The following is an 18,763-nucleotide window of genomic DNA, read 5'->3' as shown; positions in this document are numbered from 1 at the left end:
AGCGAATAGCTGTTAGATACCATTCATGACCTGAAATGACCTCAGGGACATACAGCGGGGTTACGGGTGCAATTTTCCGGTTCAGCGGTCATGTTTACTTGTAAATAAGAGTGTCACAGTGTTAGGAATGACACTGGTCCAAAAGAGGCGCCTTTCAATTTTGTACCATTGACTTTGCGCCCTCTCCCATTTATAATGGGAGAGGGCGTGAAATTGACCTGAACTTTGGTCACCGACATCAAATCTCCGAGATACAAATTTTGTACATGTTGTTGCCTTTATCAATTCCTGAAAGTTTGAAAGAGATCTGTCACTCAATGCAGCTAAAGTAGGCGTTGCAGTCTTTACTGAGGTGAGGTCACTTGACGTGATCGATCTGGTGACCTGACTTTGAGTGACTCTGGTCTGAAATATTCACAACATGTGCAGAAACGATGTATGATAAAATGTTCCAAAATGGTGGCGCTCCGTGCCAACGTTTTTGAGATATTTGCGAGAAACCGCAGGGGAGGGGCCTGCGGTTTCTCGCAGATATGGTACCTACCCAAAGAGTCACGGAAAAGTATGGAATTTCAGTAACATTGGTTGTATCACCAATGGTGTCTGGTAGGGTGGGGGTAATGGCCCTGCCTGGCGCCAAAAAAGGGGGCACGACCCTGGAGGACCTGCCGACCACTGATCCAAGTGATGAGGGCTGTCCTTGCTCGAGCCGTCTCAGTGCTGAGTGCCCCTTTTTAGCTATTGGAAAGAAAAAAAGCAAGATTTATTAAAAACCAGCTGCTAATGGTGGGCCTTACGAGCAATATCTGTCATTTATCACCCGAATAGACTATGAAGCTTAGCAAATATTTATTTAGTGGTCATATTTTTAGGAGCCATGGGCGTCGACATAAAATCACACAATTTTGATGACGTCAATACTCTTTTAGTGGCATTTCGTTGGTAAGATGATCGTTATTATAATCAATCATTAGTTTAACATATATAAAAATTTAAATTTAATCATAAGAAATAAAATTTGTGTAGAAATATTTAAAAATTGCTAAATGTACGTTATTTTGACAACATACGGGATCTTGGCAGTGAGACGTGTAGCATCGAAAGTTTGTAAACAACAAACATCTGTGTGCGATTCTCTCAAGGTTCGTTGGGTTGTTGTCTATGGATAAAAGTTAGTTTGCTGGATGTACTGGGTTGTGGATTATTCGAATTGGTGGGTTATATCGATTATTTTGCCTGATTGACCATCTTATCCAATGAAAGTCAAGGGGCCTTTCTGGGCCCAGCAGAGTTTTTCATGTCAATATCAATAATGTCATGATGTGTTGGATGGTGCCTTTGCATAATTTCAAGGTCATTGCTCATTTAAGAGAATTTTCTTCAATCTGATTTGTTATTCTTCTGTGTAATTTCTGTTACATTTGATATCTAATTTAAGTTTGATATTCAGTTTTTCATTGGCACTTGCATAATGTTTCTTTCCAGTGATATGGACGTGGCGCAGAGTTCTAGCCATCTGTTTTAGTACCTACACAATTTATATATATATATATATATATATATATATATATATATATATATATATATATATATATATAACCTATGAAAATTATAAGAGCTAAGGCCAATCTAACCATCAGGAAAAATCACAGGCTGCTTTCATTTATTGCCAGAATTTGATCCAGGATTTTGGCACCCAAGCTTAACATGAACAACTGACGTGAAAAATGATATCACCATGCTAAACTGATTTGCTTTTATCAGCAGGTATTAATTTGTATTATTGCAAAACTTGTTGGAGTCTAAGATAAAAACAGCAGCCCACTTTATCCTATTGGTAAAACTGGCTTATCATATCCACTGCAGCTGATCACTGATGTTGTTATTAAATTTCAAGCTTCATGTTTCAGGTGGTAATTTCATATCATTCCTGAGAATGTTACATTGACGTTGAAATTCAAGTCACCTACCATAATTTTTCTACAAGCTTATACAGTAATGCAGTGTGATAAAAACATCTATGAGTCATTTCTTTGAATACCTATCTACTTGCTTTGTCTCAGGCTGTCCCTGATGGTAACTGCTAGGCATGTCTCCTCAGGCTTGACACAATTTGTTTTCACAAGTATTTTGACAATAACAATGCATTTTTTTCAGACACATCTTCATTTGGCAACCTTTAAATTACTTGTTTTCTCTGAAAATCATAACAATCTTTGAGTCAACCAGAAAACAAATGTAAGTACAAGGAAATTTAATGTTATTTATTTCTAGGTATTGTCTACTATTGGTAACTAAAAAGGGTAAGGCATGAAGCTTATGTAGTAAAGCTGATTGCTAAGAATTGTCTCAAAAGAAGTATGTACCTTATTCTCATTTATCTTGTCTGAATAGTAATTTTGATTTTAAAATGGGTCCACTTAACATTGCAATAATGCATGATGATTGTGTCAAATTTGCAGCAGATTGTGGTAAGGTGCTGGATGTCTCATGTGGTAATGGTGTTGTTTCAGATGGCTGACGGATATGACCCATGTGCGTGCATCTGGGACCATGGAATGGCAATGAGGAGACTGATCTCACTGGTCAGTTGTCATTCACTTTTTATGCTTCTTTGTTGAGTAGTTGGAACTCACCAATACCATTTATTGTTTGCTTATTATGTGTGGTCATGCAAAATGTCCCTGGCATTTTATATGATTTGATGTTCTGCTTTCTATTAATAAGCCTTAAAAGATGCCAATGTTGTATGAATTCCTGGCTACTACAGGAAGACATGATGCATCTTTAATGTTTGGTACTCGTTTTCAGCTTCGTGGAATGCAGGGATTCTGCACAGACAGTGAATGTTTTGGAGAACGTAAGTGGTTTTATTTCTCCGAGTAGTTATCTGCATTTTCAGCAACAATTTTTTCATTGATTGTATGCCTGCTGTCATGTAAGGACGATTTATTTGGCTCTGTGTCCAATTCTGAATCTGAAACCTTAATACTACATCACATATACATTCTAAATAATGAACTTTTCAATAACGCAAATGCGTTGAGTACCAAGGAGGCGTGAGTTGGCTCAGGATGCCTGTAAACAAACAGCGGTTTAGCGCGTTTACCGCACGCAGCTGGTGGACAGTGTGTTGACGCGTCAGCGGCTGTTGTGCTCGCCCCGCCGTCTCCAGTCACGCCCGCGTGTGCCGTGTGCCGGCAGTGCCGGGCCCGCAGGCGGACGCCTCCGGCGGCGGTAACGACCTGTTCCTGATGGCCATGGTGTGGGTGGTGCTCGGCGTGCTGCTCTACCTGTTCAGACCCAGCTCGCTCCGCAACCGCGGCGACACGAAGCCGGCACGACTGGTGGGTTCACGCGTGGTACGGTTCCAGTGTCCCTACATGAGTGTTGTGCTCCCCGATAAGTCGCGAGTTCGGGGAGCACAGGTGTTTTAGATGGGACTTTAACCATCATGAGACTGGTTAAAGTCAGCCTTCCTGAAAGCTGCTACGTTTTGTACGCGCATTGCTTAAAAATTCGACCGCTTTTTGTTGTGTTCCTGCGATTGACTTCTGTGTTCCTGACCGGTGTCTGTGTCTGCGTTCGTCAGGACCAGGGCGGGCCGGGCAACAACCCGCCGCCGACGGCCAACTAGCGGCCGACCTCGGACCCAGCCCGGCCTCCGACCAGCCCGCTCTGCTGTGATATCCGCCCGATTCTGCCGGCGGCGCGGCCTGGCCGCCGCCGCCGGCCGCCCCGTCTCACGGCTTGTACACGGTCTATTGGACACTGAAGGTTTTACCGCGGCTCAGGTGCCGAGCGAGCGGCGGCCACCGCCCGCCGCCGGCCGTCAGCAGCCGCCCGCGGTAGGTAGGTCAGTGGGGTCAGCCGGGCCGGCGGCAGTGACGGCACCGGTCGCTCACAGACGCCGGCACCGCTCCCCCCATCGGCCCCTCTCCCGCTGTGGACAGGGACACCGCCGAACGCTCTCAGTACGTCCGGAAAGCGCCTCCATATCCGTGGACGTCACTGACGCCGGCCCGAGTGACGTCACTGGTACTGACCCGCGCTGCGAGTGACGTCACCGCCCGTGGCACCCGAGGACGAGCATACTGACGTCATCACATAGCTGCACATGGGGTCAAGATTGACATATTTATAGCCATGCTCCCTTGATCGGTTGCATTCGGGTAGATTTTGGAAATTGCTTTAAGTTCTGTGTGCACTTTGGCCGGGATTGAGGTTTTGCTGTGGGGCAGAAATTTTTGGGTCGTCATTCGTCACGTGCGTTCGCCTGATACCAATAGACAATATAGCTAGCTATAGATATATTATCCCATACGAGGTAGTTCATTTGTTAGCGCGTAACTATCTAATATTTATAGATACTGTCGTCGGAACTTTTCAAATGTCAGTACATTCCCGGCTGTTTGTGAAGTTCCACCGTGTCCGCACCCGGTGTTGAGTATTCTCGCGTGCCTTTTTTCTGTTACCGACTGCGTGCGCAGCCGCCTGGAGTGGCGGCCGTCTCCGTCTCGGTTGTGGCTGGAACTTCACTGGGGGATGCATACCGCTGTTCGTTGGCGCCCCTCATCTACAGTCGGCACCGCAGCCGGCGCCTGAGAGGTTCGCCTGTCCGCGATTGGTGCGCCGGGAACGGACCATCTGTCTGTCGACAGCTCAATACACAGCCGACACTTAAAAATGGAGTCTTACCACCGACTCAAGGCCAAAAGTGGGAGATATTGGCATCTGCCAATGAAGCTACGTAATTCAGGGGACAGAATGACATGTGTTTTACAAACCAGTCACTGTCACTCATTAGTCAACTCCTCCATTGGGTATTCGAAGGGTTACCGGCTACCGGAGAAAAAAATCAACGATCGTGAAGAGGAAGACATTGCCTGCAATTAATTCTCATGCATTGCGCCAGCTTTCTCGATTTAGTACCCAATAACTATCAATGTATTTCTGGGACACATCGCCTACACCCTACGCCGTTCTTGGCTTACTTTGCGCCAGACATTTGAGCACTTTGCTCCTCACAGGTCTCGGGATCACAGAAGCTGTTGGGACTGCTGCCAGGACATCACGTCGCCAATAATCCCGGCTTCCGTGACATGTTATACGCAGCTGGGATCCCCGGAGAAGCACGTGCTGTCTTTGTTGTGGCGTTATCGTCGGAAAAGGCCGGGCGCGGCTGCCAGACGGTCTGTGCGGCTCTGTCCCGGAACGGCCGGGGGGTGTGACCTGAGGGGGAGGGGAGGGGGCACGCTCGGCACCGGTTGGTCGGCGCGGCAGCGCTGCGTTGACGTGGAGGGCTGCCGCCGTGCCCCGTCCGAGCTGCTGGCGAGCCGACAAAGGCATTCCGCACAGCAGGGCCGGCAGCCGCGGTGCAGAGGCTCATCGCAATGGGAGGGGAACGGGGTAATGTCAGATGGTCCCTTCCTGTCAGGTGGCCGGTGGAGGCAGCTTGGTCGGATTGGGGAGGGGAGGGGAGGTAACAAAATATGTGCACGGGACCCAATTAAGCCAACGATTTTCTATCGGTGACACTCAAGCAACACTATCTCGTCAACAATCAATCCGCGAAATCCGCTCAGTGCTCACTATCTGTATTACGGCCCGGTGTAGCGTCCCAGCCGTCCTTCTCGGCGCCGTCGTGACGACTGCCTTGCGCAGAGCGGGCGGTCCACGCTCACCACTGTGGGTCAGGTGGTACCGGTTAGGACGGACGGAACTGAGCGCATCGGACCGGTTCGCCGCCGTAGCCGGACAGCTCACCCCACATCCTCTCCGACTGAGCCAGTCCTAGGACCGAGTATCCGCTCCGTGACTGCGCTGAACAGCGGCGATAGCGGGGCGGAACTCGCTGCAGCTATCCCTCGCATTTCTGAACGTCTTCAAACATCGCAAGTTACCGGTTTACTGGCTGCGTTGTTTCCTCGTTTACCAATGCTGAATGCGATATTTCCTCCCCGATCCGCTCGCTTCGTTGGCTGTGTAATTCATTTTCCTTCGACACCCAGAGGTGAAAGCTTGAGGTTTTCGGCATATGGCACACAATTTGAAAACAATGTGTCGACTGTGGGTATTTTACATCGTATTTATGAACGTTTAAAAATCATAGAACGTTAAGTTCGTCTGATTTTGTGCGATGTTTTACATGAATGCTGTGACACAGCATGTTTTGACAGTGCACGACTGTGCTGCAGTTGTGCTGGCCCGACTGGGATCCCCGGCCACGTCAAAGGTCACAGGACCAAACAGTGGGCTACAGGCCAGTCCACCAGTGCAGTGCCGGCAAATGCCAGCTGGTGTGACTAACGCTCGTCATGGGCGGTTGACTAGCTCACACATGGTGCACAGGGATTAAACAAGACCGTACTGGCCAATAATGCAGAAGTGATGATAAAACTGTTCTTGAGCTTACGAATGTACGGGCACTCGCAAGAGATTCTACTGCTATGATGTAGTTCCATAGCACTCCCTCCGTTCGGACGTTGAGATCCGGGACGGCCCTGGGCAAACTCCGTCGACTCGCCGTTTGCTCTGCGCGGACCACTCCAAGATCTGCCGTTCCGTCGTGTATGCAACAGGAAAGGCTGCCTCAGTGTATGCAGTGCACAATAGTACCCGACGACCCGACACAATGCCTACTAAGCGCCGGACTCCTTCAGTGAGAGTCGGGAAAGTGTCCCGCCCGGCCGGCCGACCGGCAGCGGTGGTGGCGGCGTGACGGCTCGGTCCCGGCCGGCCGGTCCGACCCGACACGGTGACATGACTGCCGCGGTTACCGGTGGCACGACTGTGGGTCAGGTCACAACTCGGTCCGGTCTCAGTCTGTGGAGGGCCGCGGGTCGCCCCAAGTCAGTCGGCTCACAGTGGCGCGTAGGTACTGTCCCCCTCCCCCTCCCCAAGTCGGCGGTTATCTGCAATCGGCGGCTGACGAATGCAGGCTGTCGGCAGCGTCTGCACTAAACTCCCCACCAAGGTCTGGCCTGTCAGCGCAGAACGCCACGTCAGCTCACACTTCACAGCTGTTCGGAGCAGCAGACAATGCCGTTCCTCCGACCCCACGCCAGAGTATTTGTTTATCAACTGGCCAGGATTTCTAATGGTGAACATCAATAATACTTTGACAATCGGGAAGATTATAGGCCGGCTTTCAAATTAACGTTAGACTGGTTTGGGTGTGTGTTCATTATAAGCGGTTTCTGTACTGATTCTGCATCAGGCACATGAAAATTAATCCATTTAGGTACACATGGAGGAAACAGCTGAGCAATATTTGACGCATACCATCAGCCATCGTGCCAAACGTATGCACTATTAAGCTTTACGTATGGACGCATTGGTCCGCTTACACGGCCAGGATTCACGTAACGAGGCGCCCCGGCGGCGCTCTGCGGGATTGCCAGGCGTCTGTTTATCACCAGGGATCAACACTGCCAAACGCTGCCCTGGGCTCGCTGACACTAATTAGTAATTACCAAAGTCATCTCTGGCATTCAATATAAGCGCTGAGTTCCGATCTCATTTTCGGCTTAGCGAGGCGACATCGAAACTATACAGTATACTTGGCAGTTGGCAGGCATGAAAGGGAGTGATGGAGAACCTACATAACGTGAAAAACGAGATTTCTTAGCTCGCACGAGCATGGAAAACAGTAGCCCGGAAACGGAGCGATAACAAGTGGGTCGTGTCTACTGTGGACGTCAAACCGCGTGGGACGCGACTTTTTCGCAATAACTTTTGAATGCGTTGCCTCTCAAGAACGAAACTTCGGCAATGAACGTTTCAGACCCCGGCCTAATTTTTATTACTAAGGTTTTTCAATGTCCGATCAATATTTAGGGCACTTCCCGTTCACTCGTAATGTTAAATTTTGCTCCTGAAACTCTCTCGGTGAGCAGAGGCTACTCCACAAGGGGCGGAGCCATAGTGTGACGTTGGAGCTAAGCTCCGCCTCGGCTGGCCGTTGCCTGAGGCGCTACCTGACCCAAGACCGGTCAGTCGCGGTCCGTAGGGGTTGGTACGCGGTGCTTCCTGCCAACACACCCAGCCGCATGGCGTACGTTATTCATGCTTGTGTTGACTGTTCGCACTTCTATCAATGAAATATTTTCTTCGACTCGCTAAGAATGTCACCCAGATAGGAAGACTATGCGCGTACGCCAAATATTACGATGATTTAAGAATAACAGAAAATAATTAAATGATTATTTAATAAGTTTGTCAACGTAATTACGTAAATGAGATACATAATAATATAATATATTTACACAGTCAAGTTAATTTTTTAATTAAAATTTTAATTTTAGTTTCTTGTAGATACCAAACCGTCAGGAACGTTAGTACACTTCCTGTTATCCTGCCAAGCCCCAATATGCCCCAACTTAAATGTTTCCGTAATGCACCGGTACGCATAGCCGGAGGGGATCCGGATCCGCCGGAGCCGTCATATTTTGCCCTGAGTGGGAGCCGGAGCCGGAGCCGTATTGCCATTTTATTCGGAGCCGGAGCCGGAGCTGGAGCTGACTCAAATGTTCAAGGCTCTGCATCCCTGCTGCTAAGTCAATCATTCGTAGTTAATTTGGTAAAGGGCCATACTGAACAATCTCGTTTTTTTCTCGGATTAAAAAACCTGGTAAAAGGCCATACTGAACAATCTCGGTTTCGAGATGTCCGCCCATCTGAGACCCGACGCACACAGCATGCAGAACCCGTTCCGAGTGAGGATCGACCGACAGATGGCAGTCGTGTCTGAACGGTAGATGGCAGGGAATTCGTAGTTCGTAGGCGGGGCTTCGCGAGCAGCCTGACGATAGCCGCCATCCGGGCTGATATTTCACTTAGCATTACGAGTGAACGGGAAGTGCCCTAAATATTGATCGGACATTGAAAAACCTTAGTAATAAAAATTAGGCCGGGGTCTGAAACGTCCATTGCCGAAGTTTCGTTCTTGAGAGGCAACGTATTCAAAAGTTATTGCGAAAAAGTCGCGTCCCACACGGTTTGACGTCCACAGTAGGCGCCTGAGCGCGCACAGGACCTTGAGCTCCCGCACAGTTCCTGATCAATTATTTAATGCTTCATTCGTACGACAGACGAGACGTGCCATGGGTTGATAAAATGCCAACACAAACCACTTCAATTGAGTTTAATGTCAGTAAATTCGTTGAGGGCGACTCAGTCGGCCCAAAATAACATATTCCACCTCTGCGACACCTCTGACCCTACACTATCCTGCGCGAATGACCCGTCTGTAAAACCCAATTAACGTACCACTAACTAACCCTATCGGCTATCCCAGCCGTCAGTCTGCCTCTCGCTGTGCACCCTTCGCTCGCTCCCAGCTGTACGGAACGAGGCCGGCCGGGGGTGAGACACCTGCGCCACCCCGTGACACCTGTACCGGCCGATTAGACTCGGGCCGTCAGCACACAGACTGCTCCCTACATATACGCGCGTCCGACCGGCTCACAGCTCGTGGAACTGACGGCATACAAAATAAGACAGCTGCTGGGACCACGCTGACCACGGTTACATAACAAAACACAATTGTGTTTGGTGAATGATCGAGGCTCGATGTTCTATTTGATTTGTACGCCGATGGAAGCACGCGGTTCCCGCCCTGGGTTCCTTTCGATCACCTCACCGGCAATGTTTGGTAGTTCGTTTCGTTGGATGCAGCGGAAAGCATGCTGCCTGACTATGAACTGACAATCAACCTTCGTACAAACAGGGGTGGTGGGCTCAGCGATATTTTATTGACCTCGGCTGCAATAAAAGTGGAAATGGCAATGGCAAATTTCTGAACTTTGCGTGAGCGGCAGTCGGTGAGGCGATGGACATTAACACTCAAACAACAAACATCATCCATCTAATTCATTTAGCCTGACCATACTGACGGCGAGAGGTTTTGTAACACAGTCGCCGACCAGTGTCGGCTAGGCCGGAGTCTACCGAGCACTTCAAGCATAGCACATTCACGCTACCGCACTCAAACTATTATCGCACCATCTCCTCGGCTCATTTAATGAATTTCCTGCAACGCTCCAGTATAAAATCGCAAAACTGCCTACTGCACTGCTAAGCCACACTAAATGTACTGTAGTTTAGGTACTAAAATATGTTGAACTTTCAGTGGCACCTGAAGCGATGCATTTCGCTCCGCATGTCCTGCTGCTCGGTAAGTTACCATCACTTCTGATCCGGTCATGGTCACAGCTCTTAGGATCGAGGTCTGCTCGGAAAGCATCCAACAGGTAACATCGATCTCCGAACTGTGCGACCTCAACCGCAGCTGGTCACTGCGGTCCCCTCAGTCGCTCTTTTTGCCGACTCGTCTGTAACCCCCGCGGCGGTGGCGCTGCGGACTGACCCCGTCCCGACCATCTTCCGGTCAGATACGTCACCGCCGCTGACCGCCACCCACCGAGACCCTACTTCTTACCGGTCAGATGGTCGCGCACCTTCTTCATCAGGGAGCTCATGCGGTCCCAGGCGCCGGTGGCGCCCGGCAGGTTCTCGTACGGAATATGCTCGGTGATGCCGGCCGACCATTTCTCGGCGTCGTAGACGATGTGCGGGCTGGCGGCGGCCACCGGGGTGCCGAGCTCGCGGCGCCGGGACGCGCCTGGGGTTAGTACTGGCGCCTGCGGCGTCGAGCAGGCGGCCGGCGGCGCGTGCACCAGCTCAGACACCTGCTCCTGCTCCTCCATCTCCTCCACCTCCTCCTCGTCGTCATCCAGCTCTCCCTCTTCTCCGTCGGCGGCCGGCGTCTCCAGCGAGTCGAGCAGCGCGCGCCGCTGCTCCTCCAGCGTCTCCAGAGAGGGAGAGCCCTCCTGCGGCGGACGGAAGGCACGATCAGACGGGATCTCGAATGGGGGACTGACCGCCCCCATACATACACCAGCTCATGGCGGGCCGACAATTGCCCACGCCTAGGGAAGCTTATATAATTTATGCTTTAATCGCAAGTTTGTTAGATAAGTGGTTTAAGTGATAAAATTCGTGTAATGGGGATGTGGTCAGCCTTCACGACTGAGCGATTATCGGCACGCCCCTGGCATGCATCTGGACAGCCGTACCTATGCATTCTCGCAGATCTCAGAAACAAAACTATTGGTTGGGGTTTCGGGCACTACAAGGCTGCTACAACCATCGGCGCCCATCAGGAACTTAACCCTATTCCGGGCGGGCTCTGAAAGGTTCGATTCTGGGCGGGGGGGGGGGGGGGGGCTTTTCGGCCCCCTCTTCAGATATCAAGAACTACACACAAAACGGCGTTTGATAGGTCGTTTGAAGATCTACAAATTTTACATAAAACATTTTTGGGTTAGGTCAATATTGAGGTCACCAGAGGTCATCAACGATAAAATGTTTTGGAATTAGTTACTTCACAGATAACAGTAGTACTAATGTTATCTGTGGTTACTTATATAACTTTTAAACTAAGAAACATAAAGACATAAAATTAATACATTTTTTGTTGCTCTCGTCGAGGCGATGCGAAATAAGTATGCGGTGACCTTCGCAGGTCAGTTTGAAATTTGACCTGAGGTCAAGGTCAGATCATTCACCAATGCGGTTGTGGCGTATGGTCATGCTGCATACCAAACGACGCGCCTTGACCAGGCGAGCAGTTTCGTACCACTTACAAGTCTTTAGCACCATCATGTCGTGATTTATTGACAGAAAACGATTTATGACGTCACATGACCTCAGATGACCTTTCCCGGTGCCCCTGTCAATAAGCGGCACCAGGATCATTACCGATGAGATAATCTTCCATAATACTAAAAGAATTGGGTGGTTTTGACTCGTTTACACGAAGCAGGAGGCATTTCAATATTTTCCCATGGGCTTGCAATGTAAAGGTCACGAGTCTGGCCTGACCTCAGGTCACAGATATAAAAATTATGAGATATATAAATTGCACATACTGGTACCCTAACTAAAACCTGAAGAGAAGAAATTGATAAGTCAAAAACTCTAGCTCTGGCATGATTGCAAACTTTTCTGAGGTGGGGTCAACAAACCGCCTCAGGTGACCTGACCTGACCTTACCCGGCAACTTTTTTTTTGTCAAAAGGTGCGCAATGAATGTTTAGAAAAAGTCACCGAGTACCTATGAGCTTTCAGTCTTGCGGCGTTTGGCAATGGCACAAGAAAAACCTGAAGGGGGGGGGGCCTTAAAGGCCCCCCCCCCCGCCCGGAATCAAACCGTCATTTTAGGCACTAGTAACTCCAAACCGAACACAGGATCGGTAGGCCTGAACAGAACACTGAACAGTTGTATACAGTTACACACAACGCACAGCGACAGGAGCCAGGCGGGCAGGAGGGCGACATGTCGCCCAGGGAAACTGATGACGTCATGCCAATGGTTCACACGGCTGGGTCGGTGTAATACTGCATGAAATCACGTCATACAATATTGAGCGGAGGGAACACGACTTCAGTGAATGAACAGCCGGCCCGTGGTGGAAGGCGCCTTGGTTTCACCGATCGGCGCGGTGGAACCAAGACAACCATAGGTTGTAGTACAAAGTTTTCGGCGATAAGAGCATATTATTTTTCGTGGTGTTAGTTGGACTGGGTAAGACGTGTCTTTTTTTAAATTATTATTGAGGCTTTAGACTTTAGAGCGTGTTACGACCCACATAATCCCTGACGCAGATTCCCCAATCAATCGGCGTTCCCTGGCGCCCCTGTCTGGGTTTCAGAGAGGACGGTGCCGTCTCCGCTGCGGCAGCGGACGGTGGCGGCTGTCGAGGTCTCACGGTCGCGGCCAGGTGCGGCCCGTGCCGACACCTGGGTCACGGCCACCGGTCGATACGGGCCGCAGGGACACGTCAACGTACCGCCGACCACCGCCGACACCGGGCCGCGGGGACACGTCAGCGTACCGCCGGGCACCGCCGATACACGGACCGCGACATGTGGGGACCACCAGAAGCGAACAGACGCAACCGACTCAGGGGCGCGGTCAGGGTTCGCAGCATCGAAAAGTCGACAAGTTATAGTCGAGACACGGCTTTGAGTGGGATAAAAAATCGTTTAACAAGTGGAGACAAGGATTTGGAATATTGCAGACTTCTCAAACCGTCCATTGGCTGAGTCAATGACTGGGTGACCGCTGTCACTCATTTTAAGTCAAGCAGAACAAAGAATGGTTCGAGTTCTTACACTTAGCCATAAGCTTTTTCACCGATCAGGTTAATTTTTAAAGATGCTCGAGGTTTGACGTGCAGCCGGGAATCTAATGGTAGATCCGAACTGGATGTGCATCTCAGCGGCAGACAGCTACCGTGCCTAACACGGTCCACCTAGGCATCATACAGGTCCTATGCACAGACGCCACCTGGTGGCAGGCCTGAACAGCTCTGCACCCACCGCCCACCCGACAGCCAGCTCTGCTCTCCAACAACAGATATACCGACGGCTGTCGGGTGTGCCGAATGGCATCAATCCACAGCCACCGAACTAGCACCGCGGCCGGATATAGGTGGCCCACTCACCCTGTCTCCGTTACCAGTGGTCCCCGCCGCCGCGTCAGTCGGCTCCGGACCCTCGCCTGCCGACAGACAAAACATTACTGAGTTTATAGTCACTGCTGAGACACACGCTAATGATACATCAGGAGACAGACGTGATCTTAGCGGTAAACCGTGTGCCAGCATGACGAAACAAAGCACCCAATGATACAACTGTGGCCTCAATCCTTTGGGATAATCGAGCTGGCATGACAAAATTATGCTGTATTAATCGTGTATGGTATACATTGGTCATTGGACCAATCAAAGATGCTTTTAATGATTCGACCAGATAACACATTTTAAGGGTCGATTGCGCCAAAGTAGTCATGCCATCACAGCCCATTCTCTAACACGAGCTGTTGGAGCACTGAGCAGCCGCTAGTGCTACTGACCGTTGGTGGTCGGCTTCTCTCTGACACTAGAGGGCAGGTCGGCCGGCTGCTCGCGCTGGAGACCGGCCCTGCGCGCGGCCGGCGCCCGCCGCAGCCGCCGCTTCATGGCACGCAGCGACCAGTACCTCGACATGGGCGGGTAGGCGTGCCGCCGTGGGTCCTGGAGCAGATAAACCGGTGATATTCAGCGTCCGTAGCGACAGGATACCGTCCGAAAGACGAGGGCGAACCGGACGGTCAACACCTTAATAAAATGCCGAGGTGGCTAGGATCTAGTGACTGCATGACTATCTACTTCTAGTGACTTGTGAGGTGGCTCAGCACAGCTTGCGGCAAACACATATGTAGCCAAAAACATTGGAATTACCCAAAACGCTAGAGTAACAACTTACTAAGAAATGCGCAAGAACAGTACATGACCTATGATGACATTAAACTTACAAATACAAAACTAATTAGGTGATATCAGACCTTGAAAGCTGACGGTCATCGCGCAAATCACTCGAAACCTACGTAGTCGCCTGACTTACCACTGGGAAGCCATTTGGACAATCGACGTTGAAGCCAGGGTACGAGATGAGCTTGGTCAGGTCATAATGCTCCTCCTCCTTTTCAGACAGTTTGCCGTCTTCTTTGGCCGACTCTGTAACGCATAAATACAACATTAATCGAGCGTTGGACAAATGACTGTTAAGTACCGGTCCTATATAGTATATTCGCTATACCCCCGAAATTACTGCTCTGACCGTTATTGGTTCCAGGGGTGGACAATTGTGCCGAGTTGGGGTAGCACGAGTCTTCCCAATTCCACGCCGGCTGCGCCGGCTTGGCTTTGGAGCCGCACCAGACAGCGGAGGTCAAGGTCACCGCCAGGGCGCCGGCGGATTTGCTGCGCCCGTGCAACCCCAACTCGGCACATTTCTCCACCCCTGATTGGTTCAACTGAATAGTTCGTCCGCTGCACATTCACAAATCATAATTAGGTAGCGGCTAAGGATGATCAGCTATGAAACAAACTTGAATATGCAAGAGCACTTCGGCGGTAAAACTAGGCAAAACTTGAAAAGAAAAATGTGGTAAAAAGATATGGCCGTGAGGTCAGAGGTACAAAGTATCACAGATGCTCTCATCCAATATCGTTTTTCAAGAAATGGCAAGCTTATAGCGATTGCAGTGCTGGAGCAAAAGTTTTCAAAAATTAAAATTCACGCCCCAATCACACTTTATCACACACTCTGCTCTCCTGCTCTAAAGACACCCATTCTGCCCCCGACTGAACAGCCCTCTGGCCGCTCCTCTGCCCCGTCACCGGCCCACCGTCCGCTCACCGGGCGCCGGCTCGTGGTGAACGGAGATGTTGGAGCGCTGCAGACGCGCCGAGCGCAGCCAGCCCGGCGGGTAGCCCTGCACGCGCATCCGGTAAATGTGCAGCGGCAGCTCCAGGTCCTGCAGGCCGAGCGCCTCGCGCAGACCGTCGCTCAGGGAGCCGGGCGCCAGGTGACCATAGCGCTGGTCGGCCTCCTCGTGGTAGCGGCTGTAGCTGCGCCCACACCAGTGGCCGGCGACACCGGGTCAGGGCACGGCAACACACACCAACATACAACAGTACACGAATTGTGCTTCATCAGAATATTGGGGATAATGATCGTCTAATATGCATGAAAACCACTATCGTACAAGTTTGCATGAAACATTGTTTCATGCGTTTTTCATAAAAACGCCAATTTTCATTGTAGTTACTCTGTGACGGCTAAACCCTTTAAAAGTGTAAACATACAGAGAAAATGCAAAGAAGAGCTATGTTTTTTTTTTTGCAATATAACCACTTCTATTAGTCTACGAGCTATGAGCACTCATCCAAGAATGAAAAAAAACGGGAAAATTAACCTTCAATAACCTCTGTTGATCTAACATTTGACTTCATTAAAAAAATGGCCATAGTATTCAGTGACCTTTGATGCTCTTGAACAACACTTACCGCATGTCACTACGTGGCCCAGGAGCCAGGTTAGAGGGGCATAGAAACGCCCCACCACAAGGTGTTATAATCAGACAACGGCACTGATACATATTGAATTACAAGCAGTTGCTAAAATGGCTGGTAGTTAACATGCTGCATGGTGGACATTCTGCAAGAATGCTCTGGTAGCACAATCAAACACTTTAAGTCACTTTAAGTGACCATCCCACATTAACATTAGTTTTGAGTCGAGATAGCCAAATTGGGGTTCCTGACTTTCAATTACCGGTTTGGGCACTCATTATATCGAGAGATGTTTTAATTCCGAGATATTTAATTCCAAAATCAGCAGTTTTCGAATTTCTAAGGCCTAAAGGGCTAATGCGTTTGAATGCCCCCCCCCCCCCTAGAATTTGTGACGTCAGTGCAGATCTAACGTAACTTGTACTAAAACCTTTGGTAAAACGTGTTAGTATATGCATACTGCTTTGTGTGCAATATCTGCAGCACTTATAGGATGCCAATTTATTGCTTCCAAGTGACGTCATAGGAAAAGTGGAGGCCCCCCAAAAAGTTCAGGTGTAATATCTTGAAAACAGGTGAATATTTTTTGGTGATTTTTGAAAGATACCCATTTTTGCACTTTCTGAACAAGTACATCACTTTCGTGTCAATTCATTAGCTTTTTTGAAGGTGGGAGGATCCCTTTAACAAGTAATTACACAGCGTATACGGTTTACATTGTTTCATTTGACAGCACAATGGGCCTCAAACAGAACATGTGTTGACTTACACGGGATTTTTGCTGACATGTGCACTGCGGTTTTTGGCAATTCTTGCTCCATCACGAGGCAGCTGGCACTCCGCGATCATATGGTCGCCCTCACAGTTGAAACAGACATTTTTTGGCTTTGTTTCAGCTTTATTTTTAACTTCACCTCTTCCACCAACGACCCCTGTAAACATCTGAAAGAGAAATAGAGAATAATATGAGTTATATTTTAGTATCAGGCCATGTGTGTTCATTTTAGTTTTTGTTCACCCAGACAAGGAAAATACAACAAAAAGCATTAACACATGTAGATTCGCCGATGACCACTGTAGTCCGGGCGCCCAAAAACCCCAATTCATCATCATCAACACATGTAGAAATATCAGTAGGTACAACAAGTTAAAGCTGCTGACCTGCTCATATTGTGGTGCAGAGTCTGTTTGCTGGTTACCAGCAGCCTGAGAGTTTGCAGCATCTCTCTGCTCCTCAGGGTCTGCAAAGAACTCCAGGCATGGCTTGCCATCCTTCTGGACAGATGTAGCAATTTCTGACTTTGTAAGCTGAGAGATAAAGTCAGTTATGTCCTTGCTGTACTTTCTGAAAAAAGAGTATAACACCAGTTGTTAAAAAATAGATGTAAAATACCACTATTCCCCAACACAACTACAATAAACCACAGCACAAAATACCACAATGTGACCTCTTGAAGTCAACAGAGCAAAGTTACACAATCACGTAATTTAGCATATATGTTGCTTAAGCTTCTAAAGGATAATTAAAGATAATATTGTGATGAGAAGCATATATGAACAGCTGTTGTAAGAACATATCAAACAAATTAACATTCAACTATTTGCCAGCTGCCATAAAAACAATCATGCTTGCTGTGTGTGCGTGTTTTTTTTTAGTGCCAAAATGGGCCAAGTTCCAAATGGGTACTACTTTTTCCATTTCCATGATTGAGGTCTACAAGCTGGTCCATGGACATGACAAGGTAAATGCTGGAGAAGAGTTTTTGAAATTAGAGATCAGCACAAACCGGGAAAGGACACACGGACATGCACTCAGACTGCACAAGCCAAGACATCGACTGCACAGACGCAATCAATTCTTCTTTTCAAGAGTTGTGGACCAATGGAACCAACTGCCTGAACATGTGGTACTGAGTCCAAACATCGACACATTCAAAAACAGATATGACCGTCATATGACATCGAGAAGAGGCAGCATCCCATGAGCATCCGCTCCCTATGCCTCTTTCCTATCTACTATGGTGAGCACTACCATGGTGAGCATTTCAGCAATTCCTCATTGTTATCATGTTATATAGCATGGAGAATAGATAACTGATAGAGAATAGATAAGTTCTGGCTATAGATAACATGTCTTTTGATAGGCATAGGTCATAAGATTCACCCTAAGGGCATGAACATTATACCCACCTTGAGATGTCTTCAGACTGAAAAGCTACAGTCATGATTGGAGAATCAGTGAGACTGTTAGTTTCTTCTCCATGACAAAATCGTTTTCTTTCTTGGACAGATTCAACAATACATTCTGAATCATCCTCTGCCTTTCTTTTTGAATTATTTCCCAGGCTAGAGTCACTAGCAGTCGAGGTCTCGTCCAAAGTAATGACCTCATGTTCGTCTGTCTTCTCCATTGTTGAGCCAGAAATATATCAAAATCTTCCTTGAAATCAAATAATTGAAGTCAGGCACATTTCAGCCAGACCCTATGCTTCGTTAAAAAATATGCACAATGGATGCAATTTTTTAAAATCGTAGCAACTCTCCTCCCAGAACAGAAACTTATGACAGAAATAGCGGAATAAACAGTAAACGGCACACCGACCAGCCTCTAGAGAATAAACAAATGTTCACTTGATAGTATGACGTTATTGATAAAGCCCATCAGAGACTCACGTAACAAAAAACAATCCAAACTTTTTTTTTGCAATTTCTGTTACTGGAATTATGTGACAAAAAAATGAAAAAAGATTACTTTGAAAATTAGATGACAACATGTCCTCGTCAAAAAATTGAGGAAAATACATAATATTGAAAGAAAAATATCTTTGACGTCATAGGAACTAGTTCTCAAGAAAACA

At 48.5% G+C, this 18,763-nt stretch overlaps 2 protein-coding genes across 4 annotated transcripts; one reads left to right on the top strand and one right to left on the bottom strand.

Moving 5' to 3' along the window:
* The first annotated feature begins 1,073 nt into the window (after positions 1 to 1,073).
* LOC122363793 (small integral membrane protein 14-like) lies at positions 1,074 to 4,687 on the top strand. 2 transcript variants are annotated; one of them, XM_043333446.1, is made up of 6 exons: positions 1,074 to 1,142; positions 2,158 to 2,238; positions 2,514 to 2,585; positions 2,812 to 2,860; positions 3,205 to 3,347; positions 3,593 to 4,687. In XM_043333446.1, exons 3-6 carry the CDS (start codon positions 2,514 to 2,516, stop codon positions 3,635 to 3,637), a joined length of 309 nt encoding a protein of 102 aa, XP_043189381.1. In that variant the 5' UTR covers positions 1,074 to 1,142; positions 2,158 to 2,238; the 3' UTR covers positions 3,638 to 4,687. The 2 variants fall into 2 exon arrangements, with proteins under 2 accessions (XP_043189381.1, XP_043189380.1); XM_043333445.1 differs by having other exon boundaries at positions 1,136 to 1,213.
* A 5,046-nt stretch (positions 4,688 to 9,733) lies between these two features.
* Positions 9,734 to 18,688, bottom strand: LOC122363792 (zinc finger CCHC domain-containing protein 8 homolog). Of its 2 annotated transcripts, XM_043333443.1 has the most exons (8): positions 18,096 to 18,688; positions 17,067 to 17,250; positions 16,675 to 16,847; positions 15,250 to 15,461; positions 14,452 to 14,564; positions 13,922 to 14,081; positions 13,512 to 13,567; positions 9,734 to 10,832 (listed from the first exon to the last, which is right to left on the bottom strand). In XM_043333443.1, exons 1-8 carry the CDS (start codon positions 18,314 to 18,316, stop codon positions 10,431 to 10,433), a joined length of 1,521 nt encoding a protein of 506 aa, XP_043189378.1. In that variant the 5' UTR covers positions 18,317 to 18,688; the 3' UTR covers positions 9,734 to 10,430. The 2 variants fall into 2 exon arrangements, with proteins under 2 accessions (XP_043189378.1, XP_043189379.1); XM_043333444.1 differs by lacking the exons at positions 16,675 to 16,847; positions 17,067 to 17,250; positions 18,096 to 18,688 and adding an exon at positions 15,900 to 16,449.
* Positions 18,689 to 18,763: the final 75 nt, after the last annotated feature.

This window comes from Amphibalanus amphitrite, unplaced genomic scaffold (genome assembly GCF_019059575.1).
Source record: "Amphibalanus amphitrite isolate SeventyFive unplaced genomic scaffold, NRLGWU_Aamphi_draft 000640F_arrow, whole genome shotgun sequence".
NCBI classification, from domain to species: domain Eukaryota; kingdom Metazoa; phylum Arthropoda; class Thecostraca; order Balanomorpha; family Balanidae; genus Amphibalanus; species Amphibalanus amphitrite.
The sequence above is the reverse complement of the archived record's forward strand: the minus strand, read 5'-3'. Positions and strand labels throughout refer to the sequence as shown.